This window comes from Castanea sativa, chromosome 1 (assembly GCF_040712315.1).
Source record: "Castanea sativa cultivar Marrone di Chiusa Pesio chromosome 1, ASM4071231v1".
Classification (NCBI taxonomy): Eukaryota; Viridiplantae; Streptophyta; class Magnoliopsida; order Fagales; family Fagaceae; genus Castanea; species Castanea sativa.
Window position 1 is genome coordinate 49,942,100 of NC_134013.1, and position 23,792 is coordinate 49,965,891.

The 23,792-nt window shown below is 33.8% G+C and overlaps 3 protein-coding genes across 3 annotated transcripts; 1 reads left to right on the top strand and 2 right to left on the bottom strand.

The window, feature by feature from the left end:
- Positions 1-1,543: 1,543 nt before the first annotated feature.
- Positions 1,544-8,313, top strand: LOC142619707 (uncharacterized). The gene is made up of 11 exons (XM_075792946.1): positions 1,544-1,819; positions 1,905-2,009; positions 2,135-2,498; positions 2,615-2,763; positions 3,328-3,531; positions 3,614-3,781; positions 3,923-4,306; positions 5,305-5,384; positions 5,864-6,218; positions 6,333-6,545; positions 7,595-8,313. The coding sequence occupies exons 2-11, from the start codon at positions 1,965-1,967 to the stop codon at positions 7,931-7,933; spliced, it is 2,301 nt and encodes a 766-aa protein (XP_075649061.1). The 5' UTR covers positions 1,544-1,819; positions 1,905-1,964; the 3' UTR covers positions 7,934-8,313.
- Positions 8,314-8,766: 453 nt separating this feature from the next.
- LOC142622482 (protein trichome birefringence-like 19) lies at positions 8,767-10,979 on the bottom strand. Its single transcript, XM_075795955.1, has 2 exons — positions 10,390-10,979; positions 8,767-9,725 (listed from the first exon to the last, which is right to left on the bottom strand). Exons 1-2 carry the CDS (start codon positions 10,843-10,845, stop codon positions 8,952-8,954), a joined length of 1,230 nt encoding a protein of 409 aa, XP_075652070.1. The 5' UTR covers positions 10,846-10,979; the 3' UTR covers positions 8,767-8,951.
- A 5,120-nt stretch (positions 10,980-16,099) lies between these two features.
- LOC142607229 (protein trichome birefringence-like 19) lies at positions 16,100-21,421 on the bottom strand. The gene is made up of 2 exons (XM_075778653.1): positions 20,826-21,421; positions 16,100-17,083 (listed from the first exon to the last, which is right to left on the bottom strand). Exons 1-2 carry the CDS (start codon positions 21,318-21,320, stop codon positions 16,259-16,261), a joined length of 1,320 nt encoding a protein of 439 aa, XP_075634768.1. The 5' UTR covers positions 21,321-21,421; the 3' UTR covers positions 16,100-16,258.
- Between the last annotated feature and the right edge of the window lie 2,371 nt (positions 21,422-23,792).

Here is a 23,792-nt window from a genome sequence, read left to right on the forward strand (position 1 = left end):
AATAAAGTCTCCACATATATATATATATATATATATATATATATATATATATAAAGACCTAAACAAAAGAAGAGAGTTGGTGGCATAGAGTTATATGGTCATACTTACATGCTAATCGTTGGCCAAGTGCATCTGCTCAGACTTCAAAGCATAAAAAAAATTTATGCATAGTAGCAGCCCGTAGCAATAGGTTTTGAGAATTGTGAAAACTAAAAAGTGATGGTACATGTACAAACTATAAAGCATGAATTCATAGGGCAAGGTGCAAGGAACAATGCTTTTTTTTTGTGTGGATTTGTTAGGTTTTCTTTTGTTTAAATTACCATATTATCACATATTTAAATAATAAAAGAGTTAATAAAGTAGATCTATTAATATAATTTTACACAATTCACAAACTCTGCCAGGTTAATAAAACTCACCTAGGTCACACTGGTTGTTGAAAACCCACCGGGTTGCATCGGTTTTGACCAGTCACATACTTTTTTGATCTAATTGATCACCCGGCCCGATCAATGCACCGGGTTACCGATCTGACCAGCCAAGCTCGGTCGGGTTTAATAACATTACTCAATTTAGGTCAAAACTCGTTTATGACCCAAAGCTAATCAACTTATTTGCTAGGTCTGATTAAGTGTTACATAATTAATGATCTACACATAAGACAATGTTACATGAATAAGTATTACACTCAAAACCTAAGAGGGGGAAACCACATGGAATTTGTGTATTTATAATTTTTTTAAAAAAAAACTTTCTTTAGCTAAAAAGACATGGTTATTCAATATTTTTTTTCACATAAATGATATATCATCTATCCTATTAATCAATTTATGGTAGAATTTGCAATAGAGAAGGAATTAAAGTATTCAATATTGTACTTAAAGTTGTTTTGGTTTTGTCATGGAAGCAAAATATTTCGATACTTGTGTATTATTTCAGAGTTACCGCTATACACACATACTGGTAACTTATTCGGTACGTTTTAGAATAGTACCAGTTCCTATTTAAATAGTCGGTATGGTTCATATTGTGCTATTGTTGATTCCCACATGGTATTGACTCATTTGGGTGGAATATTGAGTGTGGTTATTAAACACAGATTAGATGTTAACTTGGTGTAACAGTCAAGTCATTACATCAATTGTAAGGTAAACTAAAAAAAAAATTAAATAAACATAAAAATATGTTTGAGAAATTATAAAATAAATATGTAAATTAAAAAAAATAATCATGCCAAAATTCCTAATTAAAATTAAGTCTATAAAACAAGTCACCGAATATATTTCAAACCCAAGGTTTCACCAGTAATAACATTAAAGAACACAAAATAAAAGGATGTTACAAAGTGGACTCAAGTCTTTGCTAAATAAATTCCTATTATATTACATTTTTTGAAATTTAATGAATTAAAGCATATCTTAAACTCGAAAGTCAAATTCCATGCATATTGCTTACTTCACTAGTTGCTTTAATCCCATAGATTATAATTAAAAACCTTGAAACCTTATATTTATTGAAAAGTCTTGTTTGAAGTAGGGCTGAGCCGGGACCCGACCCACCTGACACAGCCGGATGGATTTTGGGCGGATCTGAGAATATTTGGGTCAGGTTTCAGGTATGAAAATTTATTTTCGGTTTCGCGTCGGTTCGGTCAGATTCGGGTTCATATAATTACAAATCTTCTGGATCCGAAATTTTTTTAGAAAAAAAAAAAGAAGAAAAAACCCGAAGCTCTCTCACGGTCTCTCCGGCCTCTGCCGACTTCAAAAGCTGGTGGTGTACTTCGAATTGCCATCACCGACTTCTCTCTACGTGTGTAAGTCATCCTTCTCTTTGTTGGGTTTTTTATTTTATAATCTGAATCAGTGACTGACACAAATCTTGATTTTTATTATTTGCAGGGCGATTTAATTTTTGTATTTGTATATACCACCTCTGTTGAATTTTTTGTTTGTACCACAATGCTTGCAGGGCTCAAATTCGTTCCCCGTGAAAAGCTTGACAAAGTAATTCCCGTTACTTTTTCCTTTTCTTTTTTTTTTTATTTTTGTTTAATTTTAAGGAACTGTGTGTCTTGTATTTGTTAAACACTTTGGCTTATTGTCATTCGAATTTGTGTTTTGTGTATTAGGCAAAGGATAGTGATTCGGATGATTCTATAAAAGAGAGGAAAAAATCTACTAGTAGAAAGGAAAAACATAGGAAGAAAGGGAAGAAGAGTTGTAGGTACAGTAGTTCAGATGATGATGAACTTGAGAGAATTAAGAAACCTTCTAGCAAGAAGAAGAAATGGTACTCTTCGGAGGAGTATTCTTCGAGTGAAAGTGAGGGCAGTTCCGGTCGGGATAAGAGAAAGAGAAAGAGAAAGAGTAAGAGAAGTAAGGGTGATAGGTCGGGGGATGATGAGGATAGTGATAGCTCGAAGAAGGGATTGAGAAGTAGAGAAGATGGAAGGAGAAAGAGCAAGGGAAGTGGGGCTCGAGACGACTTGTCTGGTATGTATTCTATGGTCTATGCTGCCTTTTGTTCTATGTTGTTTTTTATTGTTTGAATGTTATGACATTATTTTATGATAGTGGATTAATATGTTTTGGTTGTTTCGAATTCGCAGATAGTGGTGCAGGAACTGATTCCTTAAAAGAGAAGGAAATTGTGAGAAAAGAGATGGGATTAGAATGGATGCTTAGACCTGGGGAAAAGAGGGACGAAAGGCCTGCGATGATTGTTGATGACAAATTTGAGGAAACTCCAACCGAGGAGGTATACTCTTACTTTGAGAGCTACCACGAAGCTTCAGCTGTTGCAATATGTAGTCTATTGTTATCGTTGTTTTGTTTGAATTGCTGCACCTGCCTCCCCATTTCTCTGTTCTTTGAATTTTTTTTATAGTAATTATTAGATTGGTAGTTTAGTTACATGATTATTTTTTTTGACATTCTTTACAAGTTAACACGCAATGGGGCATATTTCCATAAGGAAAGATTATCTCTGTTTTTTGCCAATCATTTATTATGTTAACAGAAGAAAATATAAACGAAAAATGTAACTGCTTAGCTCTTTTATTTTGATTGTGATGCATGATCATTTGTGTACAACTCATTTTGGCATTTGCACAAAAATAACTATACCTTTTAAAAATAAAATAAAATGAATACTTGTTTGAAATTTAGTCAATATGTCACACTTCTGCTGCTCTGTGTTCCAAAGGGTATCATGTATGTGCATATTCTGTTTGCTTGAAACATGTATGTCTCCTTTGTTTCCTGTCCCACTTGTTTGTTATGAGAACATGGTGACCTCATTTGCTTTTTTTCTTTTAATCAGGTAAAGAAGGCGCATCCCAGGGAGATGAATCCTTATTTGAAGGATGATGGTAATGGTTATCCAGAAGATACTGATGGGAGCAAACCCAGTGGGGACAAACATTTGTCTTCTTCAGTTGTTGGAGATGGAGGTGCAAGCTGGAGACTTAAAGCCTTGAAGCGTGCACAAGAGCAAGCAGCTCGAGAAGGACGAAGGCTTAACGAGGTATTGTACCTTAACTTTCAGATATTTTAAAGTATCTCTATAAAATATTTTTGGCTGTTTTTTAAGTGATGAAATTGTTCAGGTTGTTGAAGAACGGTGGGGTTCTGTTGGTCAACTTGCTGTATCTGTAGCGTCTCGTAAAGCTGCCCCATCTCGTGCTCATCTACATGCCATAAAAGATAGGAAGAGGGGGCTAACTGAGGAACGGAAGCCAGGTTCTGACGATCAAAACGAGAGGGATTTCGAAAAGGTAACTGGCCATTCTGGCATAACTGGTTTTTTGTCAGTATACATGGTTGTTCTATTTGAGGTGAAAATTATTGTCATTGCTTAAAGTGAAAAGAAGAATCACTTCACTTATGCTTACAAGTTACATGTCTGTGCTTGTCAGAACAATGATAGGAACTACTTGAAGGATGTATCATTCCAGCATCATAAAATGAGGGAACCTAAAGTTAAAGATTCTTTATCTTGGGGAAAGGGGAAAAGTCAAAATCAATCTTCCAAGGATGCTGACATTGTCAAGGCTGCTGTATCAAGCTTAAATAAGTTTAACAATGATGGAAGCTTTATGCAAAAGGTTCTTCGGCAGCAAAATAATGATCCTGGTGGTTCTGTTGAGGGAAATATGGAGGCAAGATTTGTTTCATCACAAATGAACCAATCTAGCGAAGGCAGTGCAGTGGCTAATGATGCACTCAGTGCAAACCAATTGGCAGCTAAGGCTTTTCAGCTTCGTATGAAAGGAAAGCATGAAGAAGCGAATAAACTTTTGGTAAGATGACATCTCTATGCTTTTCAACTTTCCTGCTCTCTTCTCTCTAGTTTAGGTTTCACATGAAGAATCTCAAGTTTCTCTCTCCAGTGATTTTTTGAATTTTGTGACATACACAGCTTTGTTGGAGAAACTAATTCGAAGAATATTAAATTTAGGAAATTGTCATTGAAAACACTTTTAATTTGGGGGGAAATGCTTTATAAACACCCAAGGGGCTTAGCAATTAGGGTTAAATGTCTGGCATGCTAGAAAGGAATTTCCATGTCCTTTCCTTGATACTGCATGTCTATTTGGAAGTAGGTAAAAGTGTTCATTTTTTAGCTAATTTTGGTCATTTCATGAATAACAAGAAACTTAATGGTGAAAGAATTGCGATATTTAGGGTTATATTATCATGAAGTCCTTGGGATTTCTTAGTTCAGGTGGGTGAAGACAGTATCTTGTAAGGTGACTTGGCTGCTTTTTTGTATAGCTCAGCTTGCTTTGTGGTTTCTGGGGTTTAGGCTTGTCACTTTTTTTTTCTAGTGCTGGATTATCTCCCCCCATGCCATGTTTCCAATTTTAAATAAATGAAGAAATTGGTTTTGATTGAGTCTTAGAGGTGAATGCAAGATTTTCCTTGCTGTGCTATAATATTGTTTGAATTTAGCGATGCATGTCATAAGTTGTAATTATATTTCTCCACAAGTATGTATTCAAATTGTGTGCTTTGGGATGTGGCAGAAGATAATTTTATTTTATTTTTTCCCTTTTTTATGAACTTTTTTTCTCTACCTTACTTCTTTGGAGTGGTATAATCTAGAATCTTAAGGTGACCATAATTCATTAAACATGTACAATGCAAACTGAACGTAAAAACGCAAACTAATGCTCCTGTGGAGTATGCATGGGAAAGTGTTCATATTTGAAGTATCAGTGTAGTTGGTAAACTACCTTCTGCTTCAGGTTATGAATTGGAGTTATCCTTTTTTTTTTTTTTTGGTTCTTTTTATTAGCAAGAAGCAGAGAAGATCAAGGCAAAGCAGGATGGTGGGGATAATTCAATTAAGCCACAAAATGAGAGAAGCTCAAGCAGGTAATTATGCATATTGTGATTTTTTTTTCTCGGTTTTGGGGGGGGGTGGGGGGGAGGAGAGGGATCTATTTCTTTTGTTCAAATCCAAGGTCATTATATAAGGAAATAAGTATTATATTTATGGAATTGGAATTTATAGCTGCAAAGATGGACTCAACTCGTGTGTTTGCATGGGTTGGTGGGGTGGGAGGGGGATTCTATTTCTTTTGTTCAAATGCTAGAAGCTCATTATATAAGGAAATAAGTATTGTATTTAATGGAATTTATAACAGCAAAGATGGACTCAACTCGTGTGTGTGCATGGGTGGGTGGGTGGGTGGGTGGGTTCTTTTCCTTTTTATAATGGAGTATTGGAAAGGGTTTTTATTTTATTTTTTTGGTGTGTAAAACTTGTAGAGTTTGCATTTTCAATATCTCTCTTATTCCTGTAACACATTTGGTGGTGTTATCATTACACTGATTTGTTCCCTTTTACCCAGATATATTATGCAGGATAGATCTGTTCGACAAAAGAAGGAAGAGGATGATGCTGATATGCATCTAGCTCGAACGATAATGCAGAACAAAAAATATACTACTTATGGTCAGGCAGATGATGAATATGATTTTGAAGTTGGTCCTAGTAAAAAGGCTGGGAAGAAGGGTGCAGATAATGAGCATAAGGTTACACAGAAGAATACACGACTCTTGACTCAAAAAGAGCGGTGTCTTTTTTGCTTTGAGAATCCAAAAGGGCCAAAACATCTTATTGTTTCGATAGCAAATTTCACATACTTGATGTTGCCACATTCGCAGCCTGTGGTGCCTGGTCATTGCTGCATTTTACCACTGCAGGTGAGATTAACTTGATTCCTTTACGTACCTTCTTTTTCCTGTTAAATCAATCTATTTTATTGATATGGAAATATTGCCCTCCCTGCCCCTAAATGATGGTTATTTTTTCTACAGCATGAATCGGCCACAAGAACTGTTGATGATAATGTGTGGGATGAAATTCGCAACTTCAAGAAATGCCTTATCATGATGTTTGCAAAGCAAGAGAGGGATGTAGTGTTTCTTGAAACAGTGATGAGTTTGGCACAACAACGCCGCCATTGTTTGATTGAGTGTATTCCGTTACCCCAAGATATTGCTAAAGAGGCTCCTCTATATTTTAAAAAGGTATTTTTCATATTCTAATTTGCTTATGAATGCAGCATTCGGAATCTACTTGCTTGTCATTTTATTAGCTAGGGTTATTGAAGTAGTTAGTGTGAATTAAAAAGTGTGCCATTCTCTCTCTCTCTACCCCTGCCCCATTGGTGTGCAATGTTTGAATGATCTTTGTACATTGTAGTTAGCAAAAGGGGTATTTGCAAATTAGCTTAGAAGTAAAGTGGGAACTGTTTATCAGGGAAGTGAAGCTGGAGAAAAGAGTGTTTAATTGAAGTAGTGCTATCAGTTTAGAAAAATTATGGGAGGGCAACTTTGACTAATTTTATACAGTTGTCTGAATCATATGCTTGTTGAGAAAATGTCAAAATGAAACTGGAGGTAAAGAAAAAAAATTAAAAAACATTTGAACTCAACTTGTTTATTTTTTGTGAGTGAGTTTGGCCTGTAGAGAAAGGGGGAGGGGGTGTGTTTTTTAAATGACCTTTGCTGATTGTGCTCTCTCTTGGGGTTCCAAAAATAAACTGTTTTTAGTTATGTAAATATACTTGTAATTCTATTGGAAGCTCCATAAGGGCAATGTTCTACTTCTACGTAATGGTGGCATAAGTAGTGAATTTTACCAAGCATATTTTATTGATTGCAAAGAAGAAAAGAGATTGAGCCAGTGTTTCAAGAGGAACGTAATAAGCCACTTATCAAAATATTTTGGGAACTTTTTGTTATTTTTGGAATCTCAGTTTTATATATAACCCGTTGTGCATTATTTTAATTTCCATCACTTTTGTACATTGTTTTGTTTTTAAATATTTTGATAATTTTATTATTATCTGTAGTTATAAGCCCAAGTGGAATCATTTTCCCCTATTTGTTTCAAGAAAGAAAAAATAAAAAAATAAAAGAAGAAACCATGATTCTTCACAAGAAGGTGATAATAAACATATATTGCAATGTGTTTTATGCATTAAATGTATTATGTACGTGTCTGTGTCTAAGTTTGATTTTGAATTATTAAATTTATTTTAAAATATTCTAAAAGAAGTTTGTTCTACTTGTAGGCAATTGATGAAGCCGAAGATGAGTGGAGCCAACACAATGCAAAGAAGCTTATTGATACAAGTGAAAAGGGATTGCGTGCTTCAATTCCTAAAAACTTTCCGTACTTCCATGTTGAATTCGGTTTGTATAAGGGATTTGTGCACGTAATTGATGATGAGACACAATTTAAAAGTAGCTTTGGCCTTAATGTTATAAGAGGCATGCTACAGTTGCCAGAAGAAGACATGCACCGTAGGCGAAGGTATGATTCTGTTGAGGTTCAAAGGGAAGCAGTTAAAAGTTTTGTCAAAGACTGGGAACCATTCGATTGGACAAAACAGCTTCACCAGGTATCTTGATACAATACAACCGGTTAAAAGACTCATGACGGTGATTGGTGATTTGCAGTTTAAAATTGACATTAAAGAAGTGCTTCACATAGTGTTCATGGTAGGTGTTTAATACTTGTTGGTTGGCCTGAGATACTGGGGCCAATAGATTTCGTTGCAGAAGTGACTGACACTAGTACATACCCTGGACTGTAGCCAAATTTTGCTTCTTCAATCTGCATTGTAATTTAACTTGGGCCTTAGTCTTAAATTGTGGTAATCCTACATTTGCACACAGATCCTTAGATTCAGCATGTTTCAGTGATTGATGTAGCTTAAAAGAGGAAAAAAAAAATGCTTGTAAAAATTTGGACATTCATTGCAATAGTCAGATGAAGCTTGTCTTGAAATTGATCAACCTTGCATCATTTTAACCTTTTTTTTTTTATTGGGCAGTATCTTGAATACCTTTCCCCACCCCATCATACATTATCTTCATTATGCAGGATGATTCTTTCTGCAATGTTCCTTGTCCTGGGCTCACCCCTTTGCCGCTATCTCAACTGAATTTAGAGGCGAGAAGTGGCAGACTGCAGAGAGAGAGAGAGAGAGAGAGAGAGGGAACTGTCTTTTATCATCGACATTAAAGGAGGTTAAAATACCTAAAATATTGGTTTACAAACTTTGGTTTTATCCTGTGAAATCTCAAAAAATCTTGAAAAATATACTTAAATATCAAACGAATAAAATATTAAAAATCTTGGCCAACATCTTGGATCTTGGTCAGAAATCTCAGAAGATTCTGTATTAACCAATATATATATATATATATATATATATATATATATATATATATATATATATTTTTTTTTTTTTTTTTTAATTATTGCAAACCTCTCAGAAATTCAAGTAAATGTAACAAGTACAGGATGTCTACATTTCAAGTAATTTCCTAGCAATAAAAAAGAAAGGACAATGATTAAGTTGAACTGAGCAATAAAAAATTTCCTAGCTCCGATATTTATCTAAAACTTTCAGATGCTTCCTATCAAATGGAATCCCCATGTTCCATCTTCAACATCTGAAGCAAGAACTCATTCCAAGTGTCAACAGGGCCAGGCAAGCACCAATGGACACAATCTGCTATAGTAACATTTTCATGTGGCCAATGTCCATAATGGTTTGGGTGTCCATCTGGTCTCACTATCATAGCCTCAGTTGTATCTAGCATCCTAAATTTCAAACCCCTTTTCCTCCCATGCTTCTCTGCTGCCCTTAGCTCCTCCACTTGAGTCATGTACAACTCCAAATCATCCCTAGCCAATTTCATCTCTAAATTGGACACAGGCCTTGTTCTTACACATTTCCCTCCACTATTCCATTCCCCATTCTCAAAATGCTGTGGAGACAATGTCCTTAAAATTACCATCCCCTTGAAATTTTCAAGTCCTACAAGGGTCCTAAAGGATGTTCTAAAGGCCTTTCTGTACCCATAGAACATAGACACATTTTTTATGTTATTTTTGAGACATTTATGGCAACCAACAATCTGACCATTTTCATAGAACATTTGTGGCCCAAAGAACCATCTTCCAGCTGAGAATATCACATAGTCAAATGTCTCGATTTGAGATGCCCAAATAGGGTCAGCTTCGTCTAAGTAAAGGTTCATGAGGCGATTGTAGGTTGGCCCATTCGGCTCTGTGTCTATGGCTTTAACCAAGTGTGGTGACCAGAAGGATGCCAGTGTGAAGTTGTAGTCCTCATAAAACCAGCGTTTGAACCTTGGATCTGGGTAATAAACATCTTTAGGAGATCCCACCTAATAGCATATAAAGAGTGAGAAAACAGTACGCCAATGAGTAAAAATAAGATTCTATAGTATTTTGGATAATATTTGATGCAACAATGAATGACAATTGCACTAAAATTATGATTTAAATGAGATATAAGAGAATCCGTGTGTTCATAGAGTTAAGGGCACCTTCTTATTGAACATTCTTATGTTAATTTTGCACATGAGACCGGTGTTGCAGTTAAAATTTTGAGACTTCAATCAATTTTAGGTAAGTTGAATGAAACAACATCAAAATTCACACACATACGCACGCGCGCGTGTGTTTGTCTATATATTTATATATATATAACTGTTGAGGTAATAAGTTGTGATTGGTGTATAATTAAAGTTATATCAATGATAGTTCCTTGTAAAATGAAATTGTACTAATCACAATATGTCACTTCAGCAAATTTTGAAAGAAGTTGTGAAATTTGTTGTGTTTATAATATTAATAAGTGATTTCATAGGAAGCCATGAGCGAGCCATATGCATATTTTTTTCGTCCTTGTCATGTGGAAACCATTAACCAATTAGCCAATAATTAGGTGAAAATGTGACATTGTTAGCCACAACCCTATCAAATCAAGAAAAGAAAAAAAGAAGAAGAAGGAACATGTCTTGTGAAGTAAACAAATTGGAAACTTACTCTAGTCAAGAGGCACATTAATGACTGCATGTGGTTTCTTCCTAAAGAGTCTCCAACAAATGCTAATGACTTCCCTTTGAGAAGCTCCAAGAATTGCACTGCATCAAAGATAGGTAGCTCGCATTCTTCTGGTTTCCACCTCCATTTCAAGAACTCGGTATCCGGTCTTCCAAACTTCATGCAATTTTGTTGGTCGAAGATCTCAGGGCAAGTTTCATTAGTGTAATAAAAACTATTGGGGTAAGGAACCCATTTTCCACGATATATATTGCATTTCTTTCCTAATTTTATGCTCATGACATTGTTTTTTGGAGAGAGCAATGGCGCAGATGAATTGTTTACCAGGTAGAGAGGGATGACTACGAGGAAAATGACTGTAAGGGCTTGTAAGAGAACTTTAATGGTTCTATTGTGTGGTATGCTCTTTCCAAGGGGAAGCTCAATGAATTGAACCATTATTGGAGAAGAATATGGAAGAAAATTTTGGGTGTCAGATTATATTATACCAGAATTCAAGAATAACAATGATAACTAGCTATCTCCTAGGTATAATTATAGCATACTCATTACTTGTTTCCAAGTACAACGCTCAAAATTTAAGAAACCATAAAAATATTTTCGTTGTGGTGAATTGTTAGGACCACAATATGATATAAAACTTAAGAGAAATATATCTGATTAATACATATATGAACTTATAATGACTTCTAGTATCATTCAAACTTAAACGTAAAGAAAGGGAGTCAAGTTGAAAAGGCTAAGTAAATCAATGATTAGAAGTATTCAAGGATGAAAAACATGTCACACATTCAATGTTCAGCAATGTTCTTGAACCTCATCCTACCTTATGAGTCAAATAAAACCATTAAAACAATTAGTATAAGTTGCTGTCTTATGATAGTTTTAGGATAACGTGGGCTTTAACAGGTTGGTGAAATAGTAGTGCTGACCCTTGGCCCCTGATATGACTTTACTATGAAGAAACCGATGATTACAAGTGTTGCAATATCAAATGGAGTACCTGTCCAAAATTAAACTGCGAGTTTGCCTTTGAGGCAAAATGCAAAAAAAAATTTGGCCATTTCAAATAAACTTCAAATTTCGTTTGTTTGTTTGTTTTTGGAAGAGGACCTCGACTAATTTTATTCGTTAGAAATATAATCAACAAATAGTAATTTTTGGTATCAAAGTAGGAGATTCGGATTTTTGGGTATGATTTTTGTCTTCACTCTACCTTCTATTTAAAATTTTAGATGAAAACATTATTTTGGTCCCTACATTTTGGAGTTACGGTCAATTTGGTCCCTATATTTTTGCAATAGTCAATTTGGTCATTATTATTTTTAACTTGCAGTCAATTTGGTCACTGCAGTTAACTTACTAATGAAAAATGTTTATAGGGCAGATGACAAGTACAATTGGCACATTTGAAGCTGACTTGGCAAATAAATTAAAATTTTAAATTTTTTATAGATATTTAAAATGCCACATCAGCATTTATTATTATTTTTTATTCTTCCACATCAGCATTTTAATTGAAAAAAAATCAGAAAAAAATTTAAATATCAATTTTTTTTTCTTACCAACCAAACATACAGAAACACTTAAAAAAGAAAAAATCCCAGATCAAACCTAGGCTCAAATCTCCTCCATGATTACAAACACATTTCAGACACTCCTAGGTCCGATCTCAGCTCACAATACAATTCCTAAAACCCCAATTCCTCCCAAAACAAAAATTAGCAAATGTGCACCTACTTGTCTTCCTCTCTACTCTTACTCTTTCCCACTCACAACAAGAATGCCTCCTCTTTGTTACTACTACAATGACTCTTACATTATGGGTCGACCACTTCAACTTATCCAAATCTTGAAGAATGAAGTTTCTTGGAAATTTCCTACATCACCGCTTGAATACCATGCCATGTCAAATTTCTCATAAAAAAGGCTTTTGAACCTCAAATTTGTCCTTTCTCTCATTTTAACATGTCTAAATTTTAGATTTGATTTCATCTCTCTCCGATTTGACGTGATTTCAAAATCACAGAATTTAGGCTAAGGATCAAATAGTTTATTCCCTAATTTATTTTCTTTCAAATCTTTTTTTTTTTTTTGGGTATGCAAAACTATTTCGTGCTTTAAACCTACACATGCCCAAAAAATCAACGTCAAGAAACAGATTAGATCTTGTTGATCTAATACTCTTGAAACTACAGAGAGAGAGAGAGAGAGAGAGAGAGAGAGAGAGAGAGAGAGAGAGAGAGAGAGAGAGAAGAAGAAGAAGAAGAAGAAGAAGAAGAAGAGAGATCTAGGAAGACACCGAGATCTAAAACCAAACCTAGATGTTGGTTTTGGAATTGATTCGGATTTGTGAGATCTGAAAGTGGCACAGACTTACGAGATCTATGAAGTAGTGATCTGGATTTTGTTCTTGTTGTTCAATTTTTAAATTAAAATTTTTTTTTGCATAAATGCATTTTTGGTCCCTACATTTTGGGTCAATTTCTATTTTGGTCCCTACATTTTCATTTTACCACTTTTAGTCCCTAAAATGAAAAACGTGTTCCATTTTAGTTCTTGCCGTTACTCACTTAATGGAAATTATTGATGTGGCAAACAGAATGCACTGTTGGTACAGTAAATGCTGACGTGGACATTAAAATAATATTGAAAAATCATTTAGTATTCAGCATTCTAATTTAAAATTTTAAAAATAAAGAATTTCTAATTTATCAATTTTAATTTAAATAAAAAATATATAAATAAAAAAGTCTTTTTACAAGATATAGAAATTAGAATTTCTAATTTATAAATTTCTAATCTCCTAGCTCTCTTTCTCTTGATGAAAATCTCAAGCGCTCTCTCAAGGGGAAGGTGGAGGTGGCTGATGGTGGTTTCGGGTGAAGGTGGGTTGGAGGTGACTGAAGGTGGTTTCCATTGAAGGTGAGCTCTCTCTCTCTCTCTCTAAATCCATGGCCGAAATCCCAACTCTCTCTCTCTCTCTAAATTCATGGCCGAAAACTCAGCTTTTTCTCTCTCTAAACCTTGGCTGAAAACCCAACTCTCTCTCTAAACCCATGGCCAAAAACTCAACTCTCTCTCTCTCTCTCTAAATCCGTGGCTATTTGTAGTTTCGGATCTTGGGTTTTGTTCATCAATTTGGGATTTGAGTTTTGAGTTTTGCATTTGGTTTCTCAAAAAGCATAAGAAAATCTGTATTGAGTTTTGTGTTTGGGGCCAAAAAATCTGGGTTTGAGTTTTGTTGTTGTGTAATTGTTGAATGTCTTTGAGTTATGTCTCTACGTAATTGGTGAAAAAAAACTAGGTTGAGTTTTGGGAATGGGTTCTGAAATTTTGTCTATGTAATTGTGGGTTATGATTTTGTTGATCTGGATTTTCACCTTGTTTAGATTTGGTTGTAATTGTTGTATTCATGGGTTGTTGTTAGCCTTTATGGTGTTTGATAAATTTTCTCAATGAACAAAGGTAATTGATTCCTTTCATCTATCTCCATTTGATTTTGAATGCAATTACAAAATGCAATTTTTTTGGACATGGCATTAGATTCAAAGCCCAACTTAAGATTTGTTTTGTTTCTTTTTTGTGTTTGAGAGAGAGAGATGAAGAGAGAGAAACCAACGAATTACCATATCTAAATTCAAGTTTTTTTTTATTTTTTTTATTTTTAATTTGGTTTATGTATATACGTGGATTGATTTTGTTTTGTACAATATTCATTTATGATTTTTTTGAGTTTGATTTTCTTGTGTCCTTGTGTTTGATTTTCTGGGTTTGTATGATTTTTTCTAGGTTGTGCTCTTTTGTGTTTTTGATGAAGAGGATGTTAGATCTAAATTCATGTTTTTTTTTTTTAATTCTGTTTTTTTAATTGATCAATTAAAATTTAAAATTCTAAGCTGACATGGATTTGATGTGGCATTTATTAAATAACAAATAAATTTTTTAAATATTATTTTAATGTCCACGTCAGCATTTACTGTGCCAATAATGCATTCTGTTTGCCATATCAGCAATTTCTATTAAGTGAGTAACGGCAAGAACCAAAATGGAACACATTTTTCATTTTAGGGACTAAAAGCGGTAAAATGAAAATGTAGGGACCAAAATAAAAATTGAACTAAAATGTAGGGATTAAAAGTGCATTTACGCCTTTTTTTTTTCCAAAGAAACAAGGGAAATATATTAACAAATAAACGAAAAATTACAACAATAATGTTTTTTCAATACATAGTTTCAAACCGACACAGTGATTTTTTGTTTATTGCAATGCTTAGATGTAATTTTTTAATGTTAATTAATTACTTTTAATATTATTATATTTGCCATGTCAGCTTTTGTAAGGTTGAATTTATTCAATCATGTGTTGACTTTATTCCATGCTAAATTTGCTTGTAATTTAACAATTAGATATTCTGTATTTAGGTGGAAATTATGTAAGGGTTGTGTGTGAGAGAGTGTGAAGAAAACTCTAGATGTGTGTATTCAAAGGAGTCTCATGACTGGCAAGTCTCCAAAGTGGCACACGTATGAAGCATGTAGGGAGCTGAAGGGTCACGACAGCTAGAGCACTACATGAAAAAAAGTACAGTCTGGCCTGGAAGTTATCTCGCGACTCAAACTCGCAACTCGTTCCAGTCGCAAGGTCAAGTCCCTAGAATGCCCTGTTTTGATGAAAACTGACTTTTCACATTCCTCATGTACCCTACTATAAATACTCTTATACCCACGAAATGTAAAGAGTTTCTAGAGAGAATTTTGAGAGAGAAACCCTAGAGAAAACCAAGATTGATTCACCCACAATCTTAGACATTTGATTATCCAAATTCTTCTACTCTCACTCTCTGCATTGACATATCCTTGAGAGGTACATCTACCAAATCCTTATCTCACCATACCCATATCAGTGAAGAGGTATTTTAGTGCTTAGGAAGCAGTTTGGAGATGACCAATTCACTTGGTTAATGGAATGGGCTTATTGCGGGATCCATGAAGCTAAAGAATACACAGTTAAGTTTAACCTTGTTGGAGTAAAAAGCTTGAAGGGCTTAGGTGCATTGGGTTGATTAGGCTTGGGGGGTCTATTGCTATTCGTGTATCCCAACTTTATTCTTTAGTGGATCATTTGATCGCCTGGAGGGCCGTGGAGAGGTTTTTCGTCGAGTTCTTTGATTTCCTCTTCGATAACACATGCCAATGTTATCTTCATGTTTGCATCTCTCTAATCCTCACTCTTACCTTTTAATTGCTATTGTGTTGTGATTAATTATGGTATAGAGTCGTTTATTTGTTTGGATTTCTGCTTGTACCTTTAATTTTGCACATATATTGTTTAGGTATAAGCTTGTGTTGGTTTAATTTGAAATTAGGGGTCTAAACATTCATTAGTGTTTTACACACTAATCGAACTTTCAGCTTCAAATGTGTCGATTATACTTGCCATCTACCACGTAAGCATATTCCGTTAGTAAGTTAATGGTAGAGACCAAATTGACTGTTGCTAAAATGTAAGGACCAAATTGACTGTGACCTGAAAATATAGGAACCAAAATAGTGTTTTCACCTCAAATTTAAAATGTTAAAAATTTTATGTATTGGGCCCACTTATTAAGGAGGTTTAGGCCATATTAGAGGTTTTCTCCCTTTTTTAAATAAATGAATAACATGTTGAAGAGAAACAATACAAAGGCTAAAAGAAACCCACAAGGCAACATGCGAGGTTTTGTCCCTCTTTCTTAGTCTCTTCGATTTTCATCCACCGTGTACATATTAAACAAATTTGAGATACGTAAACATAATTAACAATGAGAGCAATAAATTAACATATCTATAAGTACAATAATAGTTCAATCTATCTAGCTTGCAATTTTCTGTCACTCAAATATTGAAGCTTCTCCTGATGTGATCTCACACCTTCCCTCTTCAACATCTCAAGAAGAAAGTCACTCCAGGTGTCGATGGGTCCTGGCAAGCACCAGTGCACACAATCATTGTACAATGTCACATTTTCATGTGGCCAATGCCCATATCTACTAGGGTGACCATCTGGTCTTAATAACATTGCTTGTGTTGTATCAAGTAACCTGTATCTCAAACCTTTCTTTTTCCCTTCTTTCTCTGCCTTCCTAAATTCCTCCACTTGGGCCATGTACAGCTCTAAATTTTGATCCTCCAATTTCATCTCATTGCTCCTAAATGGCTTAGTTCTCACACAATTCCCACCTTGGTTCCACAAACCATTTTCAAAATGTGATGGTGCAAAAGTCCTAAGAAATGTTATACCCTTGTAGTTTTTCAAGCTATTAATGGCTTTAAAGGCAGTCCTAAATGCTTTTCTGTAACCATGGTACATTGTTAGGTCAGTAACATTATCTAGAAGACAATAATGGCAGCCGACAATTTGGTGATTTTCATAGTAGACCATTGGCCTGAAGAACCAATGGCCAGCAGAGAGGATCAAGTAGTCAAATTCTTCGACTTGGGTTGTCCATTCCTCATCAAACTCATCAAGGTAGAGATTGAAGAGGCCTGTGTGGGTTGGACCATTATTGTCTGCTTCCTTGCCTTTTACTAAATGAGGTGTCCAAAAAGTGGCCAGGGTGAAGTTGTAACTCATGTATCTCCAACGTTTGAAACTCTCATCCGGTGTGTATGAAACGTCTATAGGATATTCTACCTGAAAATACAAAAATTGAAATGGAACTCAATCTTAAGAAAAAAAGAAAGAAAGAGAAGGTAAAAGCATAGGTCATGTGTCTTGTTTCTCGATATGTGAGGGTGCAATGGTGCATCATGCATGTTTGCAGGGTCCAACTCATGAAAAATTATTATAAGGTAGCAATATTCACATCCAACAGTTTATGACAAATCTACTAAAATTCTAGTACACACAAGAATAAAAATATTAAGTGTTAGCCAAAAGATCCGTATAGAGGACAATTGTCTACGAGAACATAAGTAAGTCAAGGGGCAAAATAATGAAAATTGGTTGGAATGTCGAGAGACAATTTAGTATAAACTAGACTAAGCTGACAACATATTAATTTTCTATCCTTTCTCAGATCAAGAGAGAGAGAGACCTTACAACAATTTCTGTTTTGTTAGGTTTGAAAATTTCACTAGTTGATCAATATATTCCTCCGACACGTTTAGATGACCAGGCCTTTTGGATTTTGTTTTATTTAAAAGCAAATAGATCTGCCAGAAGACAGCCAATTGAAAGAATTAAAGAAAAAAATTATATATATATATATATATATATATATTACATCATTGTTTATGGGATTGTTATTTATAGCATAATAACTAATCTCTAAGCACATGTTGTCCTCTGATACTAATTTCTAAGCACATGTAGTTCTCGGACCTACACACAAAGTTATCATTGGACCAAGATCCCTGAAGTTATATGTATTGATCTTTGAAAAGGGAACTGTTAAAATTTGAACTTTTTTCACAGCTTTTGGAAGCTTAAAGCATCTCGAATCTAAGTGGAGCAGCTGCTAAATCAGCCTCGTAAGTTTTTGTCATTGTTAGTTTAATAAATCCACAATTTTTTTTTTTTCATCTTAGAAAAAAGAAACAAAAAGTAAAGAAAGAAACACTCTTTTCAATGATAGATACATATATCCAATTTATGTGGGGCAAATGGGCAAGTCCACTAACTTCTTCTAAATTAATTTCACCCAAGCTTTGTCTTAAGTGCAAATCAACAAGGAGCAAGTTAAGATGAGGACATTCTTTATCTTTGTTAGAGCACTGGCATGAATTACCCTAAAATAGGGTCAAATTAGGGAGAGAATGTGTACTATATATCTTCAACTGCACCTAGGGTTCTAAATCTACACATTAGCTTAGGTGATCATCCCTCAGGCATGCATACCACGCCAGTCTTCACTGCCCTGCCCTCACTTCAATTCAAGGTGACACTATACTTTGGGAAAATTATAATTTCACACTCCATTCACACCAGTCATGTACAAAGTGTAGACATTAATTAAGTGTCCACAATTTTTAGCCGATGTCCACGTTTTGTGAGTGGTGTATACACTAATACCAACTATAATTTATAGTTTGGGAGTGTGAGATAATCATGATCCTCTAGTTTTAGGACTTATTACAAGATTTTTGTGAATGTCTAGCTTAATTCTGCCTTGCAAAATTAAAATAATAATTATTTGGAAAATATAAAAATGTTATCAACAGGTCAAGGATTAGTTTGTCGAAATCCTAAAACTTTTTCCAAACTTTTTTACCTCCCCATTTTTAACATATACTAGTTTTCCAAATAAGGTTCCTAAAAGGTCTAAACTCTAAAGACTAAATGAGCTCAAAGATGGATCTTGGTTGGAAAGTAAGCTTAGCACATTGTTATTCTTCTCCAGATCTCAAGATTCAAGAGTAAGGGTCAAATTATAAATAAGATACTGTGACTAATGGGCTCATAATATCACGTGGCATATGTTTACTTACCACATGGAGAGAGAGACCTTTGTTGTTGGGACCTTATCCTCCCCAATCTATGTTATACAATCCGGGTATCGTGGTTTAGTTGAAACAATTAAAATCTATCACATCATTAAAAAAAAAAAAAAAAAATTCTACTAATACAAAAAAATTCACTACTTGTTTCTAAAAAAAAAAATAAAATAAAAATTCACTACTTTTATGATAACTTGTTGACGTGGAAGGTTGTGATTAGTATAATATCACTTTCATATTAAACCATTACTATTATTACTTGTAGTAACAATTATAACTTATTATCTCAAACGTAATGAAAAAAAAATTGTGAAATATATTGTCATTATATTTAGTAAAGAAGCTAACTCAATTCCAAGTCAATCCTACCACTGGAAGAATACACAATCTCTCTCACTTTGTTAACGGAGTTATTCTAGAACCATAACTCTTATAACATAATTTTCTACAATTATTCTATGTGATATACTGTGACTGTCATTTTTACTTTGACCCGCTACATTTTATCCATCACTTATAATCTGTCATATCAAAATTATAGTACAAAACGTTATGGTTTTAAATTTAGATTTTCTTTGGGATCAACCAAAAAAAAAAAAAAAGAACAAGAAAGATTTAGATTTTTTCTCTCCATTAACCAGCCCTCTTCCCTTTGCTCCATGACCAAACAAGCAAGAGCCAGGTGATCTGGAGTAATTTTATTTTATTTTTAATATTTGATGCGATAGATTTTAATTGGTCTAAAAAAATCATATTACAGGGATTATAGATCTACAAACTGTAGGTGGTACGGTGCCAAAAGGCTCTTTGCGTTTCATTGCCCAAGTTTAATTAATATGCAGTGCAAGATATTATGCGGTGGCAAAGATTCCAATCCATGCTGCTTCGTTTTTATCATTCACTATTTTTACCTAATCCTTCAATAATGATATTTCTGTACTGTCAATTTTACCTGCTCCTTCAATAATACAATGTCACAATGGCTTAGGCTTAGGTTTTAGCTCCACTAACTTTGTACCTAATGGACAACAACCTCTCTTAAATGGAGACATATCATACATCAGTTGTTTTCAATATATTGATCTTTTTTAGCCAAAAAGAAGAGCGAAAAATTCTATTAAATTAATTAATGGAATTTTTGCCTACAATAAAAAATAATTGAAATTTCATTCAAATATGTAAAATACTCTCTCACGGTAATTATTGGAGCTAAAATCATTTTGGATTTGATCCACTACTACAACTAACTTGACTATTCCAGCTATTTTCTTCACAAATCCATTGCTTGATTATTTCAGTTTATTTTTACAAATCCATTATTCCTCACTTAATTCGAAGTTTTTAAGAAAAATTTGACTTGGAATTTTTTGAAGCATTTTGCTCCACGTAAAGAGAAGCTTAAAAAAAAAAAAACAAAACAAAAAACTAGGACAGAAAAGGTAGGAAACTAAAATGAAGGCCTTCATTTTAGTCAAAAGTTTTCTAGCCAAAAGTCTCTTTCATTGTTCTTTTTATTCTATTTATAAAATCAATAGAAATATTTTAAAATCTTGGTGTTTAGTGCCTTGAAGGTTTAGTGTATGGTATTTTTTCAATTCAAGGGAGGTTAGTATTTAATTTGAAACAAGGAAAAATACAATATAATTTGGTTGAAACCTCAAAGGAGATCAATATAATTTTCTCTCAAATAACTAGTAATATAGGATGAAAGCCAAAAATAAACATCAGCGGTCAAACCTAAAACTGTAAAGTTGTTACTAGATGACCATAATAACACTCATTAATGCATATTAAAAGTTAGCTTAAAATATAATGTTGCACTTTGAGAGATCGTACGTGTGCATAAGAATTATAAAAGATCTTGCACAATAATGATTTATATCATTGTAATTAAGTTTGTTGCTGATAAAAACTTTTAGATACTAGAGGAGACTTACCCTAGATAGGAGGCAAATCAAGGATTGCATTTGGTTTCTTCCCACAGAATCTCCAACAAAGGCCAAAGACTTTCCTCTGACCACTTCAAGGAATTGTGCTGGGTTGAAAATAGGTAGGTTACACTCATGTGGTTTCCACCTCCACTTCATGAATTCACTATCTGGTCTCCCATACTTCATGCAATTTTGATGCTCATGTATTGCCCAACACGTCGTGTTTGTGTAGTATGGAGCATCTGGATTTGGAATCCATTCTCCAGAAAACAAGTCACACTTTTCATTGATGGACTGTACACTTATTAATTCATCATTGGAATCATAAAAAGAGGAGGGTTCTGAATAATTGTTGACAAGATATAGAGGGTACTTCAGCAAAGGGTAACAGGGTATGACTGTGAGAAAAACTATGGTAAATATTACTAGTAGAACTATCTTTGGTGACTTGTGTAGTGACTGGTTTTTCCCAAAGGGAGGCTCAATGGATTGGAGCTTCATTTGGAGATAGAAAGAGAGAGAACGCTATGCAGGTGGTATGAAAGAGAATTGGTCAGATATAAGTGTGTGGAAAGTGGAAAGTTCAAAGAACAAGGTGGTGGACCGGTGGTTGTATATTATATGGTTTCGGTTTACGTAATGCTTCCCTAAATTATTTTCTAATTAGAATTCTGAGGAGTTCCTACACATTGATAAAGAAATGACTGCAGCAGAAACTTTTTTGTTTTAGAAGATTAAAAATAAAATAAAATCAGGTTACAGCATCTTTAAAAACTCAATTGGCCTTTAGTAGATTAAAAAAGAGATTTTCTGGTTGGCTGTTAGTTCAATTGTCGTGCTTAGATCTGTTATATAGATATTGAAAAATGGAAAAAAAAGAATTCTAGTAAATAATGTAGGATCAAATAAATGCTACATATCTCATATCTGACTTTACAAATTAGTAAATTGGAAGATTTAAATGTAAGGAGATCTTAACTAAACAAATATTTTGTTGTGGATATATTAAATCCTTTTTTTGGGGTTAAAATGTGATTATGTAATTCACATTTTTTTTTTTTTTTGTTGAGAATCCATGTAATTCACATATATAATTAAAAAGATGAAATGTGTTGTTGTTTTCATTATTAACTTATAATTAATTATAATCATCATATCATGAAAGTTAATCGTTAGGCCACTTAAAGGACTAAACTTCAATTATGTGTCCCCAACACTAAATAGGTTTTTCTTTTCTTCTTTATTTTTTTCATTCTTTTTTTTTTTTTCAAATCGACCTTTCATTGTTTTATGTGTGCATATATATTGTGATATTTAATTTTTAAATTTTTTGTTTATCCTAATTTTAATTATTTAAGTTCAATATTTTCGAAGTTGTTTTTACTTTCTATTAATGAAAACGTGACATCAATTTTATCATCACGAGAAGTCGGTTTTTTAGGCTTTCTATTTCTTCTTCTTTTCTAATGTTATTGTCATAGTCTTTTTATGTTTTTAATGAATGTTAGTCAGAGTCCTTATTACTACTTACCTAAGTAGATATTATATTCTTCGTGAAGTGATTTGTTTTTAACTTATGGGACAGAATTAACAACAAAAAAATGTGGGAAGTAGAGCGAAGAGAGATTCAATAAACAAAAATGCAATGTATAATAAGCATGTGATAAAGACATAGTCAAAGCATGAGCTTTCACCTAGCTGAGAAAAACCATCTAATTAAACAGCTGCAGAAAGATTCATTTGTTTGCTTGAAAGAAAAAGTCTTTTGTTTTGGACAGTTCAACCCATTGATAGTTACCCTCCTCCAACTAGCTAGAGTGAATGTGGGCTGATTCAATTACAACACTTGAGCTACATGCCTTTGAGCTCAGCGCAGCCATAAGCCCATAAAATTAAAATGCTTGATTAATCTGTGATTGAATTAATAACTGTGAAATTGAATCCAAAATGTCCAATTTATCAAAGCTAGTTTGGTTGCAGGTCCCATGTGCCACATGAAATATTGCACTAAAAATGTTGCCAATATATGATTGGTGGGTCATTGACACTTGGCTTCCAATCATTGACACTTGCCAATATATGGAACACCATGAACCATGTCATGCTCATGTACAGCATTCTGGCCCAATTAGAGGACCACATTGATCATTGATCAATGTGATTATTTTAATAATTCAACCTTATTAGATCTGATAAGAGATTATCATTTTTCAATTTGAAAATTTATATTCCAATTTCCATCCCTTAATTCCTTTCATGATTTCTATTTCCAACTCATTACCTCACAATATATTGCTATTTCGAATTTCAGCTTAATAATTTATTTGAGCAATTTGAAAAGGACGCTCTTAAAAAAACGAAAAAAATCAAGGGACCTTTTGTTTCTCGAATTTAATTTGAGAGGATAGGACTTACATCAATAATTCTTTTTTTCTTTTTTTTTTATCTGAATAATTCTTTATTAATGTTACCTATGAGTCTTGCCAATATATAATCTTCATTCTTGTCCATCAATAATTTGTCATATACATCACACATCAATCATTCCTCTCAAATCAAATACATTAATTTGTTACCAACCTTTTTCTTATATATCATTTTCTCCATTTTGGTGCATTAATCACGACAAGCTATTGACTCCAACTTCATCATTTAAGAAGAATAAAGTTGAACTAGTCTAGAAATCATGGAATTGTTAAGTATATCCACGTTCACAAATACGCATATATATATATATACCTAAAAATTTCTCTACTTTCTATACATTATGTCATAATAAGTTGGTGTTACATAACAATCAACAATTTAATTTGTATGCATCACTGAAGTATTAGACTGGCTACTACAACGTCACAACCACCTTGATCTTTAATTTTCTGCCGACATTATTAGTATGCTGGAATTTGCCAGCTCCATATATACGTTAGAATGTCATTTTAGGGCAATGACGTGTATCTTGCGAGCATTGAATGG